General features: G+C 36.1%; 1 protein-coding gene and 1 long non-coding RNA gene across 2 annotated transcripts; one reads left to right on the top strand and one right to left on the bottom strand.

Moving 5' to 3' along the window:
• Positions 1-115: 115 nt before the first annotated feature.
• Positions 116-2,605, top strand: LOC145094018 (uncharacterized). Its single transcript, XR_013703183.1, has 3 exons — positions 116-325; positions 411-1,744; positions 1,828-2,605. It is a non-coding gene; the product is annotated as an uncharacterized LOC145094018 (long non-coding RNA).
• A 932-nt stretch (positions 2,606-3,537) lies between these two features.
• Positions 3,538-7,168, bottom strand: SD3 (import inner membrane translocase subunit). Its single transcript, XM_079032276.1, has 7 exons — positions 6,916-7,168; positions 6,708-6,844; positions 6,058-6,236; positions 5,907-5,955; positions 4,947-5,066; positions 4,680-4,868; positions 3,538-3,810 (listed from the first exon to the last, which is right to left on the bottom strand). Exons 1-6 carry the CDS (start codon positions 7,073-7,075, stop codon positions 4,710-4,712), a joined length of 804 nt encoding a protein of 267 aa, XP_078888402.1. The 5' UTR covers positions 7,076-7,168; the 3' UTR covers positions 3,538-3,810; positions 4,680-4,709.
• Positions 7,169-20,683: the final 13,515 nt, after the last annotated feature.

Genomic DNA, 20,683 nt, shown 5'->3' with positions numbered 1-20,683 from the left:
TGTGGAACAACAAAGCATCGGGGCCCGATGCTTTTACTTTCAAAGCTATATAGGAGTTTTGGGATATGATATTTTTTAATTATATTAAGAATTTTGAATTGAGTGGAGATATTAGTAGATGGTGCAATGCGTCTTTTATGTCACTTATTCCTAAAATTAGAGATCCTCTTTCTTTCAAAGACTATAGGCCGGTGAACTTAATTGGGAGCATGTACAAAATTGTCTAAAACTCTGGCATTGCGTCTAAAGAAAGTAATCAGTAAAATAGTTGGATCGGAGCAATCGGCGTATATCCAAGGGAGGAAGCATACTTGGGCAAAAAAAGGTGAAAAATAAAACTTTAATATTCAAAGTAGATTTTGATAAGGCTTTTGATTCGCTTAATTGACATTTTTTGGATTCAATATTAGAACAAATGGAGTTTAGCGATGAATGGAGGGGTTGGATCAAAGGTTGTCTATCTTTCGGTAGAGCGTCGATTTTGGTAAACGGATTAGCCACCAAAAGAGTTTGGAATCAGTAAGGGGGTAAGGCAAGGGGATCCCCTTTCTCCTTTTCTTTTTATTATTGTCATGGAGGGGTTTAGTGTCACCATGCAAGAGGCTTGTGAGCAACAAATTTATAAAGGTGTTTCTCTCCCAAATAGGGGGGCCATTTTATCTCACTTAGTTTATGCAGACGATGTCACTTCTGTCGGGGATTGGTTCGGGATGAACTTTGTTAATCTCAATCGTCTGAGATGTTTTTATACCACTTCAGGGTTGAAGGAGGTGAATCTCAACAAAAGCAAAGTCTTTGGGATCGGTGTAGAGGAGATGGAGGTTAGTAGATTGGCTAGCATTCTTTTTTCTGTCAGCCCGGTAAATTCCCTTTTACTTATCTTGGGCTTACGATAGGCCAACAAACACTGGAGGCCAATTGTGGATAAATTTAAAAATAAATTATCGAATTGGAAAGCAAATAATCTCTCATTTGGGGGAAGGCTTACCCTTGTTAAATCTATTTTGGGTAGTCTTCCGTTATTTTGTTTCTCTTTTAAAGGCGCCGAAAAAAAATCGACAACTTGGGAAGTATTAGGAGAGTTTTTATAGGGGGGGGGGGGGGAAAGAAAATAAAAAGAAGATAAATTTTGGTAGAATGGAACACTTTGACTAATCTGAAAAGAAAATGAGGTCTTGGTATTGGGAGTCTCCAGTCATTGAATTTGGCTCTTTTAATCAAGTAGTGGTGGAGGCTTAAATTTGAAGTGAATAGTCTTTGGACGAATTGCATTAAAGCTTGACATAATGTCTTTTGCATTGATGGCAAGCCATTAGCCAAAGCTAGTCTCCCAGGAGTGTGGCTTGTTATATCCAAGCTAAATGAAGATATGGAGCATTGGGGAGTTAACTTGGAAGACTTGTTTGTGAGGCGTCTTGGAGCGGGAAATAGACCCTACTTTTGGAAGGACAAATGGTGCGATGGTGTAGTGTTGAAAGATGCCTTTTCGGAGCTTTATCGCATTGAAGTGCATAAAAATTGCATGGTTCTTAACAAAATTCAAAACTGAGGTCTAGATGGAATTCATGGGGAGTGGTCGAGAAATCTAAGGAGAGGAAGGGAGGCGGCAACTTTATTAGATTTAAACAACAAAGTTGTTGGTGTGGTGTTAACAAACATAGATGATTCGTGGGCCTGGAAAGGTAACAAGACAGTTGGTTTTACAGTTCAAAATTTGCGTAAGTTGATGGCTACTGCGGAAGAGGTATCAGACACGTTTCCTTTTCATTGGGAGGGTTGGGCTCCTCTAAAAATGAATTGTTTTGTTTGGCGTTTATGTTTAAACAGGATCCCAGTTGCCGACAACCTTGTTGTTAGAGGTGTAACTTTGCCATGGTCTCTCTGCCCGCTCTGTGGTATTGGACATGAAGATGTCGAGCATGTTGGGGGTGATAAAGACCTTGGTGTTGAATAAGAAAAGGAAAAGATTGCAATGGGCCCTCTTATATTCAGTTTTATGGAGCATATGGAAGACTAGAAATGTTATAGTTTTCAAAAGTTTCAGGAGCAACCTAATGAAGATAACTGATGTTGAGCATCTGTTTATTAAGTGTAGTTTCGCGAAAAAGGTTTTGTAAATGGTGGATGTTATTGAAATCTACTCTTATGGATGTTTCTGGCATGGTGGGGTGATAAAGACCTTGGTGTTGAATAAAAAAAGGAAAAGATTGCAATGGGCCCTCTTATATTCGGTTTTATGGGGTATATGGAAGACTAGAAATGTTTTAGTTTTCAAAAGTTTCTGGAGCAACCTAATGAAGACAACCGCTAATATTCAGTTAATTTATTTCAATTGGTTGATTTATAGAGGAAGATTTAGTTCTTTAAATTGGTTTGACTGGTGTAATTATCCTATTTCCCTTGTTTGTATGTTTTAACTTTTCTAGCGTCTCGTTAGTTTCGTTTTAATGTAATTCCACGGTTCCAAGAAAAAAAAACCCTTATATGAAAAGGGGATAACTGCATCTCTTATTTCTAGCATGTAAATGCCCTTATCTTCAATACAAAATAGCCATAAAAAGTTTGTCTTAAGCAAATTTGCAAACCAGAGTTCTCATCTCTTATTTCTAGCATGTAAATGCCCTTATCTTCAATACAAAATAACCATAGAAAGTTTGTCTTAAGCAAATTTGCAAACCAGAGTTCTCATCTCTTATTTCTAGCATGTAAATGCCCTTATCTTCAATACAAAATAGCCATAGAAAGTTTGTCTTAAGCAAATTTGAAAACTAGAGTTCTCATCTCTTATTTCTAGCATATAAATGCCCTTATCTTCAATACAAAATAGTCATAGAAAGTTTGTCTTAAGCAAATTTAAGAAGTGGAGTTCTCACTAGATCATCAATGAGCCAACTTTGTGGTATGAGATGGATGGTTGCCAAAGGGATATGGAAACGATAATAAGAGGGAATGGGGACAAGATGTGAAAAATGAAATGTCTTTTTCTAAATATTCAAAGGGATTGGTAGTCTAGAAAAAATGAACTTGGATAAAAGACTTGTGTCAATGGAAGAGGTTAAATTTTTGGCGTTTCAAGAAACAATAATGTCTAGATTATATTTGCCTTTTTTTTGTGAAAGTGTGTGGGTGAACATGATGTTTGATTTTGCTTGCTAGTTTGAGGGGGTGGACTCAAAGGAGGAACATTAGAAGGAGATTTCAAGCTTGGAGGCATAGTCGGCAAAGTACCCCCTTCCCCCCCCCCCCCCCCCCCCCCCCCCCCCCTTTGGTGCAGTGGGCCTACCTTTGCTACATTTTAATAATTACTTCTCTTTATAAATTTTAACCAGAAGTGTTCAATCATTTCAATAATTACTTCTAGTCAAAACAAAATATGTTCAGTGTTCAATAATTACTTCAAGTCTTTACAAATTATACCCACAAGAAGTTTCTTGATATTTTTCTATTATATGGGCTTAATTCTATTCATGTTCCACTTCATCCACTTCCTCTTCACACTCTCATTGTAAAAAATAAGAAAAAAAAATACACCTCAAATCAAATTGGAAAGACAAGGTATTTGATTTTGAGCAAATGAGCATCACATCCCTTCAAAATTTCATGGCTTACTTTCACAAATAATCAAACAAGTTTATTCATCCTACTATATGAATTAATGACCAAACCACCATTTCGCTATGGAGGAAAAAAGGGATGAAGTTGTTACAAAGATCTACTGAGAACAAAAGTCATGAAAACACACAAGGAGCTTGTCTTGGACTTTATATGAGTTCATCAACTTGTGTTTGCATATTAGCAAAATCCATTTGCCTGCATAAAACACAAAGAACCTTTATTATATACATCATAAGCTTTAGGCCAATTATGTAAGACTGATATGACATGACATGACATAACAGATGCTCTTGTTGTACTTCATTTTGACATGAACTAATGTCAATAGGACAAACTTCAATTTCTAATTCCAATTCAATGAAAGCACTGTCAGCGATAGTGATAGTGATAGTGACATCAAACAATGACGTAAGACATCAAACAATGACGTAAGACAGTAATTATAGTGACAGTGACATCGGAGAGTAGTGACAACGTCAAACAGTAATGACAGTGACAATGACATCAGACAGTAGTGACAATGTCAAATAGTAATGACAGCGACAATGACATCATACAGTAGTGACAACGACAATGACATCAAACAGTAGTGACAGCGACAATGACATCAGACAGTGAGCAGTGACAATGACAATGACAATGACAATGACATCAGACAATGACAATGACATCAGACAGTAGTGATAGTAACAGTGACAATGACATTAAACAATAGTGACAGCGACAATGACATTAAACAGTAGTGACAGCGACAATGACATCAGACAGTGAGCAGTGACAATGACAATGACAATGACAATGACATCAGACAATGACAATGACAATGACATCAGACAGTAGTGATAGTAACAGTGACAATGACATTAAACAGTAGTGACAGTGACAGTGACACTCACATCAGGCAGTGATGATGTCATCTGACGGCAATAAGACAGTGACAATTACATCTGACGACAATAAGATAGTGATAGTGACAATGACAATGACAAAACTAATTGGGAGATGTGAATGGGACAACGAATTGCAATTTTTTGGAAAAATTACGAAAAAGGACATGAGGATACCTTATAGATCTTGGAGATTGAATAGATTAATCAAGCGGGAATATAAGATTCAAGCAACATTCTTGATTGGGAAGGTGAGTGGATCTCAACTTGTAAATACATGAACTTCCACTTCTTGTCCTCTTTGTCTTTAAACATCTCCGTGAAAACCTTCCCAGCTCCATGTGGGCCCCGGATATAAAAATTAACCTAAAACCACCAATTAACAAAATGGTTGAAAATAGCAACATACTTTCATTTCTTGAATTTAACCATAATAGAACTAACCTCAACATGCTCAACACCATCTTCATCCTTCCAAACTCTATTAGGGATTCGTTGGCGAGCCGCTCGGTTTCTACTTTCCTGACCATATCCTGTAATCGGTGAGCCAATTCTCACTCTAACCTGGTAGATATATAAGCAAGGGCAAGATGGTCATTTAAATAAATATTTAACAAAATTGGGTGTCAACTTAAACGACCCAAGGACTAAAAACGTTAAGAAACGGTGAAATTGGATAGAAAAGTTAAAAGATTGCTTTTTGGACCATATTGAAAAGAATTTGTATAGTATAGGGGACCAAAAGTGTAATTTTTACTCTTCTTCATTATCACTACATTTTGCTTGATTTGTTTATAGCATCCTACTTTCATTTATTTTTGTTAAAGCTTTCTACTTTATAAAATCTATCCTATTATAGCAATATCATCAAAATACAAAGAAATTTTCTTTGGATATATGTTTTTAGGGTTTTATGCAGAAAAGTGCCATTATTTTGGAAAAAGTTTTGATAAAAGTCCCTTTTTTTAACAGAAAAGTCCCGATTATTTAATATTTTGCCAAAACTAACAAAAATTCCTTATTTTTATTTTAAAAGGAAATGAAAGATTATAATATAAAATTAAATAATCGGGACTTCTCTGTTAAAAAAAATTAGGACTTCATCAAAAAATTTCCCAAAATAATAGGAATTTGCTGCATAAAACCCTATGTTTTAAAGTATAACATCCTAATAATAAAAATATTGACATATTGTAAGTATGGTGCTATAATTGGATTAGATTTTCCATTGTACAATTTTGTAATAAAAAAATTGTATGATGTTCTTTTGCAAATAAATGGAAGTGCATTGCTCCATCTTTTAGCTTCATAGAATGTTGAGTTTATTTTAATTATTATCATCATTGTTATTATTATTGTTATCATTACAATTATCAATATTTATATTATGACAATGAAAAAAACCTGACTGTCATCTTGAATCCTGCGCAGAGCCTTGTTAAAAACTTTGTACCTACAAAGAAAAACACAAATTCATAAAGTTATGTAAATATAAAAAATTATAAATTATAAAATATAGCATGCCAGATTAAGTAAAAAAGAAATAGCAAGTTACTCTTTTGGTTCAAATATAAGTTCTTTGAAAACACCATATCCTGCTGCAGCAGCTATTCCAAGGCCTACCAAGATAACAACACTATATGAAGCTCCCTCTGTAAATGTCATTGGCTTCTCTGGTATATTGTAAGTGGGAGCATCAAATGGATCTTCAACAGTTGTTACATCTTTCCTGCTCTATAAAAGTAAGAGGAAAATTATAAAGAAAAGTTTAATTCCAAATGTTTATACTTTTCATCAATCATATGTTCAATAAAACATGCAAATTAAGCTACATGACAAGTTTCTTCACATTTCACACAAAACCTTTTGCAGACTCAGTTTGATAAAAAGGTATATCCTAATGACTAATAAGGATTCATGGCAATTTGAGCTATAAACGTTTCTGATATAGATTTATCCTGAGTAGCAAACCAAAAATTGTTCACTTCACAGGCAGACTAAGTTATAAATCTCTCTCTGAGTAGGAGCATAAATTCTGCTATAAGCTGTCAAGAACAACAATGCAACCCAACACAGTTGTTCTCAACCTTTTAGATATTATGTTTTACCTAAGGACAAGAATGTCGGATTGTTGGCATACAAATACCCAAAAAAAAAAAGAATTCTGGAAGAAATTCAGCTTAGAAACAGAATACAAAATCCAACCTCTGAGGCTTTCTCACTTGTTGATCGTGAAGCTCTTGATGCGAACGATCTCGAATCAGAAACACTCGCGTTACCACCTCCATTAATCCTAGACACTTGAAACCTTGACCGCAGAGAAACTAAAGAGCTGAAATTTCCTGAAACAATAAGAATAATGATTCGTATATCAATGCAGAAACATGAATCACTTGTTTGTTTATATGCATACCAGTTTCTCTTTTATTTCCAGTCGCCACATCGGCTGTGAACCGCCGAACGGCGGTGCCAGTGATCGGTGACGAGAGCAGTGTTCGGCATGAGGGAACAGACGAAGAGGATCTACACTGAGTGCGTAATTTGTACAAAACACGTGAAGAAGATCGAATCATGATGTTGAATGCTCTTTAATATCGATAAACCCTAAATTGGATTTTGGGGGTTAGGAGACTTATTTGCGCTGCAAGCATACAGGTATGACGTAATGCGACCGAATGACAAACCGTGTATTATTTTCACATCACTCCCTTTAACTTTTAGAGTAAATTACGCGAATGGTCCCTGTGGTTTAGTGTAAATTATACGCTTGGTATCTAACTTATTTTTCTAACTCGGACTGTCCTCAACTTTTAATTATGTAACCCGCCTAGTCCCTATTCTCACATTCCGTCAATTGTTTCCGTTAGACACCCCACGTGCCTTGCACGTTGGGGGTATAAAAGTCTTTTCACATTTCCAACGATCTTCAAATACTAATTTTTCATCAGGATCGAACCTAATTTAGAGTTTCTTTCAATCCTCCATCGTTTGAAGCGGTTACACCTAAGGATGTTCAAATCAAGGATGGTTCAATGCGATTGTGGGCGTGCTGCTGTAATTCGGACTTCAACTACTAACAATAATCCAGGAAGACCCTTTTACGCATGTCCAATTAAGGTATGTTGTAGTTGAGAATTTTGTAATCGTAACCCTAGATGGGGATATCACTGTATGCGATTATAGGTATTGTAACCGTGGCTTTTGAAATTGACAGGAACCACGTAAATGATTTATTGCTTGGGTAGATGATGATGAAAAGGATCATGGTGACAGATTGACAATCTCCTGGCTTGTGAGGTTGAACAAGAAGCTGAAAAATGAAAATCTTTTCTTGAAAATATGTTTATTTATTAGTTGGGTATTGTTCTTGGTGATACTTGTTTACAAGTTGTAAGGTGGGGATGAGTTGTTATTGTAATGGTAAAGTCTTCTGTAATGGTTAGGTTGTAGCAATGTATGTGATGGTATCATTATCTGTAATGGTTAGGTTGTAGCAGTGAATGTGAAGGTATCCTTTTCTGTAATGGTTAAGTTGTGTATGTATTGTAATGCAGATGGTTAAGATTTTTAAGATCAATGAAAATGGTGTTTATGTATTGGTTAGGTTGTCTATGTATTGTAATGCAAATGTACTGTAATGGTTGTAGCAGTGTTGTATTGATTATGTTTTAAAGTGATGTATAAGCAGCATATTGACCATTAATTAGTACCAAACTATAACAGGGCAATGAGGGTGACATCATAAGAAGAATATAACAATCTAATTTAGTACCAAACTATTATGGAAAATATAAATGTAAAAATCAATATAAACCAAATTATTATCTACCCAATGGTGTATCATAAGAAGAAAACATCCCATTAATTAGTACCAAACTATTACAGGGCAATGAGGGTGACAAACTAGTTCATCCAAAAGTGCCAACATATTGGCTAAAAGAAGTATCAAAATACTGCCCCTATTACAAACTATTCATAAATAATGTACCAAAATATTAGCCATATTACAAGCAGTAACATAACACAATCCATTCATATTTAAAGTAACAAAAGACTAGCCCTATTACAAACCATCAAGTGGTTGCCTTCCCTTTCCCTTTTCCTTTGACTTGTGATTGTCCACCACCCCCACCAACAATCGGTCTTTGCCCTTTGCAGGTTCTTGCATTGTGACCAACATTGTTACACTTCGTACATGTTACTGATCTATGGGCCCTCGATGCTGTGTTTCCTCTAACAAAGTCCTCCTTTTCCACAATTGATATTGTTCTCTTCTTCTTTGGTCTTCCTATGGGAACACGATGATTTGGAGGCAACAGAGTTGTTGGTATAGTTGACTTCTCCCACATGGACCTTCCATTGATTGGACTAACCTTAAAAGAATACATCTCTTTCCAGCTTGATAACCAGTAACATGGATGCACAAATGATTCTGGGATTCCCACATCTTTGTCATTCCTCCCCATGTCCCAAATAGCAGCCACACCATGTTTGCACGGAATTCCTGTTAATTCCCACCTTTTGCACGTGCAACTTTGTTGACCTACATCCACAATACACTGATCTTGCCATGGTCCAGCAACTTGATATTTTCCAGCACCACAAAATGTTGCAACATACTGTTCTGCCTTACTCTTTATCTTATCCAATATTGTTGTAGCTGTAGGAGTCAAAGGACCTACAACTTTCTGAATTTCCTTGTCAAATTTGACTATCTTCTTCATAATGTACTCTATGATGAACTCAATGCAGTTAATAATTGGTGCATCACGACCATCTTCTATCTTGTTGTTGAATGCTTCACAAAGGTTATTAGTTAGAGCATCACAATGTGCTCTCCCTGAACATAAACAACTTCTATGTCAGTATTCAATTTACCTTCTTTTAAAATTATTAAGTAGAGATCGAAAGTCATTATACCAGTAAAGTGGGAGCGAGCCCAACTTTGAGGAGGTATTTGTTTTAGCCACTCATAAGCATCATTGTTAAGCTTCTTTAGTTTTTCCATTGCTTGATGAAAGTGTTGTACATTAGAGGTCGTGGCACATTCCCAAAGAAGATCCTTGAACACCTTTCCCCTCCAGTTCTTTTTCATGTTGTCGTGTATGTGATGAAGACAATAGTGATGCTCTGCACATGGAAATAGTGTTGCAATCGCAGGCAACAAACCCTAGCAATAGTAACATGTTTGTATGTTAGTATAACTGCATCAATAGTATAAAACTATAAAACCTAGTTTGGATAGGTTCCAATACCTTTTGTCTGTCACTCATAAATGTGAAATTGGAATTTGTTCCCAAACCTAAGTCATCACCCAAATTACTTAAAAACCAAGTCTAAGAATTCAATGTTTCTGATTCAACCACAGCATAGGCTAAAGGATATATCCCATTATTACCATCCAATGCCTTTGATAAGAAACATAAATTACCAGAAAACATTGGTCAGTTAACACTACTTAAAATAAAGAACATACAATACAAAAAGAAATAAGAAGATCTTACCACAGCAGACAAAACTTGGCCTGGATATGGACCTTTCACGAAGGCTCCATCAAGTCCAAGAAAGTCCCTTCTTCCCGCTGCAAAACCTCGCTTCAAAGCTCCAATGCAAACATAGATACGCCTGAATGTTCTTGTCTCAACAGTTGGATTCGCTTCACTTTCAACATCAATTTTAACCGTAGTATCTGGGTTACGTGCTTGTACCTCTAAAACATAGTCCCTTAACAACTTGTATTGGCTGGCATAATCTCCTTGAACATGCTTTAAAGCTTGCTGCTTTGCCCTAAAAGTTTTCATATGCGAAATGTCCATCTGGTACTCACGTTGGAGTTGCTCTCGTAAAGCCCTAATAGGAATCTTTGGGTTTGTCTCAATAACTTGTACTATATGCTCTGAAAGGAACTTATAGTCACATGCTTTGACTTTCCTTGTTTGTAGACATCGATGCTCCTTCGTGTATGTCTTAACCATCCAATCTATGTCACGCTTCCACTTACTACAATATATAACCCATGGGCATTTCTCTTCTTCATTAGTAGCAAGATTTGGTATAGTGCCCTTACACACAAACCTAACCCTATTCTTATCATTTTTCTCTAATTGTATTTCCCTTCTTGTCCTTATGGAATGTAGTTTCACTTGTGTCTTAAAGTCCTTAGATGAACTGAAAGTTTGAAAAATGTAAAAGGGCTCACTAACCAAAGCTGCATCATTTTCATAAGCCCTCTGTATGGCCCTAATAGTTTTCCTTCGCTTACCATCATTTGCCTCATCTGATGAAGACCCAGACAACAAAACCTCTGTGTTGATCACTTCTAAGTCACCTTGTTGTGTATCTTCAGGTACATTACTTTCAGAAGAACCTCCAACCCATTCTACATCCTTGTCAATGTTCATATGGAAATCTTTCATATCCACATCAACATCATGTATGAGATTGTCCTCATCAATAAAAAAATCACTATCTTCACTCTCACTATCATCATCAAACTCATCATTTCCACTGCCATTGTTGTGTCCACTACCATCATAATCATCCTCATTCTCTACATTCATTTCAAATTCAATATGGTCGACCAAAGATGGTTCTTTGTCCAAATGACTATCATTCTCAACTTCTGTTAGGTCTGGAACACTCTCATGCTCAATTGGAGAGTCATTCCACTCCAAAAACAACTGTTTGGAGCAAGCTGGTGGCTCTTTAATTTCAACAATTTTAACCTTACTAGGGTTGGGGGACATAGAATAAGTATGTAAATTTGTTTTCCCATGCTCAATATATACATCTATTAGCTTATGGTTAGCAACATACGTACCCAGATGATGAACATCCTGATCTGAACCCAAAGCAAATAACCCAAAATCCAAATCGCCAAATGGTCTCAGGAAATGATAATAGAGTAGTGTTTCGTCTGAATCAATATGCCCAAGTTCCTCCATAATCTCGTCAATGTCGTGAATGGAAAAGGTGTCAATGTCTAGTAAATCAACATAATTTTGCTTGCCTTTGATGTACTTTCTTCCAGGGAACTTTGTAAACAGTCCACCATGGTGTAATCGGACAGAGAATATCGTCGGATGTCCGGCTGTATATTCACGGAAAGATTGGTTAGTCACATTTTTCTTTTTAAGTTACTAACTGATTGAGGGAGTAAACACTTACCATATCTACGAGCAACGTCAATCTCGTCCATGGTAGCACGTATCCTCCAAGGCGCCATCGTCGTTTTCAAATGTAGGGTTCTTTCGATCAAGGGTTTTCAAGGGTTTTCAAAGGGTTTTCAAAGGTTTTGTCTGTGAAGCTTGTGTCTGATCACGTTGATCAACGATACGTCCTTTTTTTCTTGGCGGTATAACATTGGATATGTGAAAAGACTTTTATACCCCCAACGTGCAAGGCACGTGGGGTGTCTAACGGAAACAATTGAGGAATGTGAGAATAGGGACTAGGCGGGTTACATAATTAAAAGTTGAGGACAATCCGAGTTAGAAAAATAAGTTAGGGACCAAGCGTGTAATTTACACTAAACCACAGGGACCATTCGCGTAATTTACTCTAACTTTTATTTTGTAATATAATTGTCCTTTCAACTTTTATCATGTAATATAATATATGATAATGCCTTGATAGGGTAAAATATTTTTTGAAATGTACACATTTAGTCCTTATTCTTTTTTTGTTGTAAAATAAACCCTTATACTTTAATAATATGTACACATTAGGTCCTTTTCACCGGATTCTACAGGTTTTGCTGGCGTGGAGGGTTTATTTTACAAAAAAAAAATAAGGACTAAATGTGTACATTTCAAAAAGTATCTTACCCTATCAAGTCATTTTTCATTTCTTTTATTTTGTTGAAATGAAATACTCAGGTGGCATCCACACATCCACAACGAGATTTTTCTAACTTTTATTCATCATGAAAAAGAGGGAGAATCTTGATCTCTAGCGACTCCTTTGTGTGTTCCTGCACATCACCGGTAGCAACGAGGAATGATGGCAAAAACAACAAGGTTGAAGGGGGAGGCAGGAGGAAATAGAGACGGTAGTTGGCGGCGAGGAGCTGCTTCGGTAGCCCCCTCGTCAATTCTTTCTTCTTTTTCTGGCAACATATCTCAAAGATGGAGGAAAAGAGAGACAGATCGAAGAAACACAACAGCTAAAGGGTGTTTGGCTGTTGTTGTTCGACAGGAAGGAAGAGAGACGAGAAAGAGAAGGGTCGCCGCCCTTTTCTTGTTGTTGGAGGATCACCCATCTCCAGTGACTAAGCTAATTAATTGCTATTTAGTGCCACTTGTGCTTCCACATCAGCAAAACCTGCAGAATCCGGTGAAAATGACCTAATGTGTACATATTAATAAAGTATAAGAGTTTATTTTACAAAAAAAAGAATAAGGACTAAATGTGTACAATTCAAAAAGTATCTTACCCTATCAAGTCCTTTTTCCTAAAAGAAAATTCGTATATGACCGGTATACCGGGTATAGTCGGTCACAAGGATTGCATTGTTACAAAAAATAAAGTATAAGGGTTTATTTTAAAAGAAAAAAAAGAATAATGACTAAATATGTATATTTAAAAAAATATCTTACCTTATCAAGTCATTTTCCCTATAATATAATTACCCCTTTTTTAATCTTTTATAAAAACATATCTTATATTTTATTATATCATATACTATCATATCTTGAAATTTAAAAGGTATAAGATACACAAATTTTATACAAATAAATTATGTATCAATAAATTATTAATATTTTTCAAAAATTAGAAAACTTAAATTAAGTAAGGTTATTAAAAAAAATTAATTTGGAGCAAAATAACAATTTTAAAATATTAAATTTATCTATATAAATTAGTTTATATTTCTTAAACTACACACCCATAAGAATTAATTTCAATCAAATATATAAACAGGCAATAAAAATATAAGTTCTAAACATAAATATTTTATTTAAAATTGATAATTTTTTATTACATTATAAATAATAATAAAATCTAATAATTATTTACCCATAAAAAAACTATTTGTCAAAAGAGATATTTATCGTTGCTGTTTTGTTCGGGCATAAATCTAATTAGTTTTTTATACACTACTACCAAATAAAATAAGGTAGGTAGAAAACTTCACTTTATTATTCAGTTTGTTTAGACATAAATGCTTTAACCAAAACTAAAATTGAAATTGATTAATTAATATACACATTTTCTTTAAAAAAATGGTTTTGTATCGAGCTAATAATATTTAGATCCTCGTAAAATGTATTTTTAAGTTCATAATACGAAAATATATAAGTTCTACACATATTTTACTTGATGGTTGGTTCAAATTGGAAACCTCTATTCTAGAAATCAAACTTGAAAAACAAATTTTAAAAATCATGTTTTGATCCAAATATATGCAAGTCTTGTTAATATGGATAAGTATTTTAAAATGTGTTGTATTTATCCATATTAATTAATTAATGTATTTATCATGTGATCTTTTTTTTAATGAAAGCATCTTTGTGATTATATGTGTTCTTCAGTTTTTCTGTTTAATCTTTGTTTTGTTTAATTATTCTTTGTTATTCATACTTAAGTGTATCTGATCGATACATACCTTTAGCAATAAGGGTATTACTTCATCCAATGAACTGCTTACCAATGTGACAGAATATCAAAAATTAATTGGTAAACTAATTTATCTATCTATTATAAGACCTGGAATTTCATACCCTATTCATTATTTAAGTTAGTTCATGCACACACCTAAAGTGTCTCATTTTAAATTAGCCTTGCATGTTCTTAGATATCTTAAAGGATCTCCTATTTTAGGAATTAACATTTTGTTAGAACAAAGTTCTATCAGGATCGATAGATTCTAAGCAAGCTAATAATTAAGAACGTAATAAAGAACATGAGTATGGCTTTGAATATGTCGTATGATTAATGCTTCAACACCTCAGAAGAGCTCGATTAAGAACTTCAATTGTAGAGGTGTTCTAGAGTTACAAAATAATGAACGTGATAATCAACTGTTAATAATGCATACATGCATGCATATATATATATATATATATATATATATATATATATATATATATATATATATATATATATATAGAATAACCCTACTAGCTAATCTAGATAATCACGGATGGACAGGCCCAATCCGGATCCAAAACATAAGGCCCAAGATGCAACACAAACGGACTCAACAATCTCCCCCTTTGCGTCTTTGGAGCCGAAACCTCAATTTTGTTTAGCAACAGAAGACTTCTTCACAGTCTTGAACACCCTCGGTATGATGGCCAAAAGATGATACCGAAATGTAATGTACCACTGAAGCATTTCTGTAAAATTCTTCTTGTCAGCCTCTGAATTCTGCTTGCATCGATGTATTATGTTGATGATGTGCTCCAAGCAATCAGTAGAAAATAAGTGCTTATTTACCAGAGCAAACAAAAATATGTGAGCTTCACCTTTAGTAAACATCACAGTGAGATGTGTTGAATCAACTTGGCTCATCTTCATCTTGTTCACATCCCCTGGCTTTGGTGTAGGCTTGACTGTTGGCTTCTTGTTCATAACCTTTGCTATCTCCTGATCCATAGTTGGAACTTCATAGATATAGGAGGCCAACATTCTCTTTAAGTGTTCCAGAATCGGCTCACATTCCATCGGATTAGTGAGCAGAATGTTGTATAGCAAAATCCAATCATGGGGATTTAGATTAGGAAGGTCAGCAAGAGAGATAATCGACACTGTGTTTTCTGTACCACGAGTGATCTTGAAATTGACATTGGTAAATCTCCCAGCAGGTGAGGGTTTGAGAACCTTGATTGTAATGATCTTCTGTGCACTCCAAGTCAAGTACTACGGTTGGCCAAACTTCAGATAGAAGTCAATCAGCTCTCGGTCAACCTTCGGATGAGGAAAAGGAACCTCAGCAGTTGAATCAAAACAATGGAATGTGAACGCCTTCCTTGTAATCGGCATATCAAACTACGAGTCCTTTGAATTATCACAGTCAAATGAACCAACAGGTTCCAATCAATAGACAGGTGGAAACTCTATAGCTTGATTGACAAGTACTTCCTTCGTCCATAAGGGAAAAAAGGCCTTTTTACAATTCAAGGCTTCTTCTTCTTCCTTGTTTCTCCTTTCCCTCTTCTCTGCTTCTTTCACAACTTTCAAATTTTCATTCAGCTCTCGTTCCCTCTTCTTCCTTTAGAGAGCTACAACGATAGTTTCACCAACATCACTATCACTATCATCAGTAGTTTCTTTTTCCTTTTTCATGTGGACCAGAACCTAAAGCTACATTATCCTTCAGTTCGGTTGTGACTTTGACTTCTGGGTGAATAGTTTCTGTTTCCGTTTTCACAGTCACTCTCGATTGATCACTTTCTGTCTTTATAACCACTTTCGGCTGATCAACACGAACACCTTCTCCCCCTTGTTTCGGAGGTACGAACCTCTCAGAAACACCCTTCATTTCATGGATCATGGCAAGGGCAGGAATAAGTTTGGTGGTAAGATGATTTCTAATGGTGAGAGTTAGGATGGGATCATGAGCACCAAGGAGATTGGTTATCATGTCCTTTACATCACCTGTACAACTTCGAAATACAGCCCATTCTGTCTTTAATAAAGAAAATTCTTTCTCTTCTTGGGCTAACTAGACCTTCTGGACTTCAATAATAGAGGCTTGTTTGGCAAGATCTGCTTTTAGAGCACTTTTAGTTGCCAGGTCAGCTTGAAGAGAGGCAAATCAAGAATTCACTGAGCTTAAAAAGGAAGTGTTCTCGATTTGGATAGATGATCGCACAACTTCAAACTTGGTGCTTTCTTCCTGAAGGGACTTAGAAAATAAATCCACAAAGGCTTGTACTTTCGCTGCACTTGTATCAGCATGATTCTTCAATGAGTCAAGAAAAATCTAAGTTGTATGAACAATCTCAGAAACATCAATAGTTTCCTTTTTACAAGAAGAAGTAGACTCATCAATAGCTTTAGTAGATTTCTCAATCGACGTTGTGTATTGTTCTATGGCAGTCTCCAGGAAAGCTTTAAGAACCACACCACTATAAGACTTGTTGTCTTGGAGTAAGAACTCTCGGTCCTTTAGGAGGAAGTTTCTTGTATTCCGCCATGACATGACTTTCAACTGAGTCACAACGATACATAGATTCAGGAATGGAGCCCTTGTGATGGAACTTTGTTGGATCAGAGATGATAATTTTCTTCGTATGAAGCGTAGCAATGGACGCGACTAGGGCATCCTTCATCACAGGAATGTCCAAAGTGTTAATGGCCCTTCTTGTAATGAGCGTCCAGAAGCGGCCACATGATATCTCTGAATGCCTAGTAGAGGTATTGAGACTCTGCACCACTTGAGACCAGAGAATCGTCCCATAATCAAGATTGATTCCATTGTAGAGACCATATAAAAGGGTAAGAAAACCCTTGCTAGTGCCATCTAATCAACCACTCCTTTCTGCCAAACTCTTGATGAGAAGAGTTAACAAACCATTCCACTGAGATGGTAAGCAAGACTTCTTAACTTTTGTGACTGTGGTGAGCACATCTGTATATCCCATATCATAAAGCATGGAGAACAGCTGTGTAGTCGTGATAAAGTCTGGTGAAATTACTGAGGAATCAACAGCAAGATTCATCAATGAGCAAAATCTCCCCTTTGAAATCGAAGCCTTCTTGTTATGTATTTGAAAGAAAATACGTTCTTTGTTCTTGTCATACGAGGCCGTGGAGTAGACCTGCGATAAGAGTGACACTGGAACGGCTTCAACTTGAGTTAGGGCTATAACCAGCGGAGAATACTTTAAGCACTCGACAACTTGAAGCATATACAAATGATACAAGAACGGGTTAAGCTCGATGATCATATTCTGACTAGGTTTGATTGAGAGCAATGTATACGACACAGTCTGATCTTGAATTGAGGATGAAGTCGTCATTGTTGATCGAAGAAGGAAGATAAACAATTGGAACTTGCGTCGTAATCTTGAGAGAATTTGTTGGTGATAAAAGACAAATAAATGAAAATCTCTTTATATACTGTTTCCAGGAGAAAGAATATAGATGATGATAATGACATGATCACTAAAACGTCGCTTGGAAAAGCGCGATGTGACAGGTTGGGTACTCCCAGGTAAGCGTCAGCACGCGTGGGTATAGAGACCTTTCAAATTCATGCGCCCAAATTCTTATCCTCAATCGTTGTTTGAAATTCAGTGTGACTTCAAGAAACATAAGTGCCCCTGTTTAAACAAAACTGGAACCAACAGCAACTAGAGTTGTGAAAATAAAATTTTCGTGCAATAGAGTGACAATCGATAAAGAAATAAAGCGAGTGTATATGGGATGTGAGTGATGTCTTATTAGAAGACAGAAAGCAGATGATCCCGGGCAAGAATCGCTTCCTTCAGAGTCAAGAGAGACTTGAAGTGCTTGTGTAGTTTCCCGAAAAATATGATCAAGTGTTTGTTGAGAAACAATGAAAGGCTTCTTTTTAATTGTTAGGCTTTGGGAAGCTTATCTTCAACCGAACTTCGAGTCTTAACATAAGACTGAACGTTGGTAGAAGTACTTGTGAGACCGATGTAGTCTGTTGGACAAGTAGGTGAGATATAAGTTGGAGTGACAGATGAAGTAAGAGAAATCTCAAAACAAAAAAAAATAAATTGGATCTTTTTGGGAAGAAATGCCTTGGTTTTAGACAATTTCATAAAGACCACGCAAAAATAAAATAAAAAGAGATTTCATTGGGTAACCAGTAAGTTCTTGAATTTGATAATTCACCATCAATTCGTTATAGGATTTGGATTATGGGTTTCACTCAGCACGTGGTATACGTATCTAAGATCACAAACACAGACTTTGTGCAACCATAAACCTCAGTGGTAAGAACCGAGATTCTCAAGGGTTACATTGGTGAACCAAAAGTAGATGGAGAATATAAGAAGGTGGCTAAAGAACTAAAAGTACCTTCTGCTGTAAAAATATGACCAAGCAGACAAACTCTTAACTCATATGAGAAGAGTAAGGTAGCTCTAGACCGAGTTGATGTGAACAACCTAATTGGGAAGAAACGATAGGTATAGATCGAATCATTAAGGCCTGCTTGAAATTGTAGAGGCTTTGGTCAACATGCAGCAGCATGCTTCTAGGGACCCTTAACTAGTTCTTATGGAAATAACTGTACCTGTCTTAACTCCAAATTATGTTGTACTTGTACCCTTGTGACCTAATTGAAGTAAGAACAAACAAACACACCACACAAACAGAACAAACAAAATGAAAAATATTTGTGAAGGATTGAGTTTTCTGAAAAATAATAAAAACAGAAAGAGAAATTATTTTTGGATTTTTGAAGTTTTCTGAAAAAGAATAAAAACAGAAATAGAAAATATTTTTGGATTTTTGAATTTTTCTGAAAAAGAATAAATACAAAAAGCAGATAAATTAAATAAGCATAAACCATATTAAAGACGAGAAAAGAAATGTACATAATATACAACCGAAACCTTACCTCAGTTGAGTGAAGCAAAATAGACCGAGCGGTCGGTTCATTTCGGTTCTTAAAATTTCAGAGCCGAAATAGACCGAGCGGTCGGTTCATTTCGGTTCTCAAAATTTCAGAACCGAAATAGACCGAGCGGTCGGTTCATTTCGGTTCCCAAAAATTAAGGAGCCGAAATAGACCGAGCGTTCGCTCTATTTCACTTGTCTGATTTTTAATGAGATATTTGAGGATTCGGTACCGACTCTACTTCCATCATACCCAAGCCTTGTAAGATCTTGTTAAAGAGTGCTTCAGGTAATGCCTTAGTGAATATGTCGGCCAGTTGATCAGTAGATCGAACAAAATGTACTTCCACGTTCCCATCTTCTACATGATCCTTGATGAAATGATATCTAAGTACAATGTGCTTAGTTTTTGAGTATTGCACTGGATTGTGACAAATCCTTATTGCACTTTCTGAGTCACAATAGAGAGGAATCTTCTTCAACTTAGCCCGCAATCTCGCAGTTGACTTTGAATCCATATTACTTGAGAAGTGCAAGACGTTGCAGCTATATACTCAGCTTCAGCTGTGGACAGTGACATGCAGGTTTGCTTCTTGGACTGCCAGCTAACAAGTTTTCCGTCAAGAAATTGGCATCCACCAGTAGTGCTCTTTCTGTCTAGTCCACATCCTCCTAGATCAGCATAAGAAAAAGATTGAATGAAGAATCCAGATTTTGCAGGATACCAGAGACCGAGAGATGAGGTTCACTTCAGGTAACGGAATATATTCTTCACTGCTACCATGTGATGTTTTCTTGGATTAGCTTGAAACCTAGCACAATAACAAACATAAAACATAATGTCCGGTCTACTAGCTGTTAGATACATGAGTGAACCTATCATTTGACGATATTGTGTTATGTCAACAACAGGTTTTTCCAGAGATGGTGTTAACTTTGTGTCAAATGCCATTGGAACCTTCACTTTTGAGTCACCAGTCATACCGAATTTTGTCAGTATGGTCTTTGTATAAGCCTCCTGGTTGATGAATATACCTTCTGTTCCGTGTCTAATATTTAAACCAAGGAAAAAGCTAATGGGACCCATTGCGCTCATTTCAAATTTAGTCTCCATCAACTTTCTGAATTCAGCTGTTAAGCTAGGATTCGTAGAGCCAAAGATAATATCATCAACATAAATCTGAACAATCATAAGATGTTCGCCTTCTTTCTTTCGGAAGAAGGTTGGATCAATCGAACCTTGTTTAAATTTTGACATTTTTAAGAAGCGAGTTAAAGTTTCATACCAGGCTCTTGGTGCTTGCTTTAATCCATAGACTGCTTTATCCAGCACATAGCAATGATCAGGGAATTTCTCGTTCACAAATCCAGGTGGTTGCTCAATATAAACTGTTTCTTCTAATTCTCCATTCAAGAAAGCACATTTGACATCCATTTGGAAGACTTCAAAGTTTTTATGAGCAGCATATGCCAAGAAGATTCTAACTGATTCCAACCTAGCTACTGGAGCGAAGGTTTCCTCATAATCTATCCCTTCTTCTTGATAATATCCTTTCACCACAAACCAAGCCTTGTTGCGAATGACATTCCCCTCTTTATCTAACTTATATCTGAAGACCCACTTCAAGCCAACCACAGAC

The sequence above is a fragment of the Lactuca serriola genome, chromosome 3 (genome assembly GCF_051521515.1).
Source record: "Lactuca serriola cultivar US96UC23 chromosome 3, Lser_US96UC23_V15, whole genome shotgun sequence".
NCBI lineage: Eukaryota > Viridiplantae > Streptophyta > Magnoliopsida > Asterales > Asteraceae > Lactuca > Lactuca serriola.
The sequence above is the reverse complement of the archived record's forward strand: the minus strand, read 5'-3'. Positions and strand labels throughout refer to the sequence as shown.

Excerpts from the sequence above, each read along its gene's own strand:
- SD3 (XM_079032276.1), bottom strand. The coding sequence starts at position 7,075 with ATGATTCGATCTTCTTCACGTGTTTTGTACAAATTACGCACTCAGTGT. Across the intron at positions 5,067-5,906 it reads GGATTCAAGATGACAGTCAG|GTTAGAGTGAGAATTGGCTC; the intron begins GTTTTTTTCATT and ends TATATCTACCAG. Across the intron at positions 4,869-4,946 it reads ATGGTGTTGAGCATGTTGAG|GTTAATTTTTATATCCGGGG; the intron begins GTTAGTTCTATT and ends TGGTGGTTTTAG.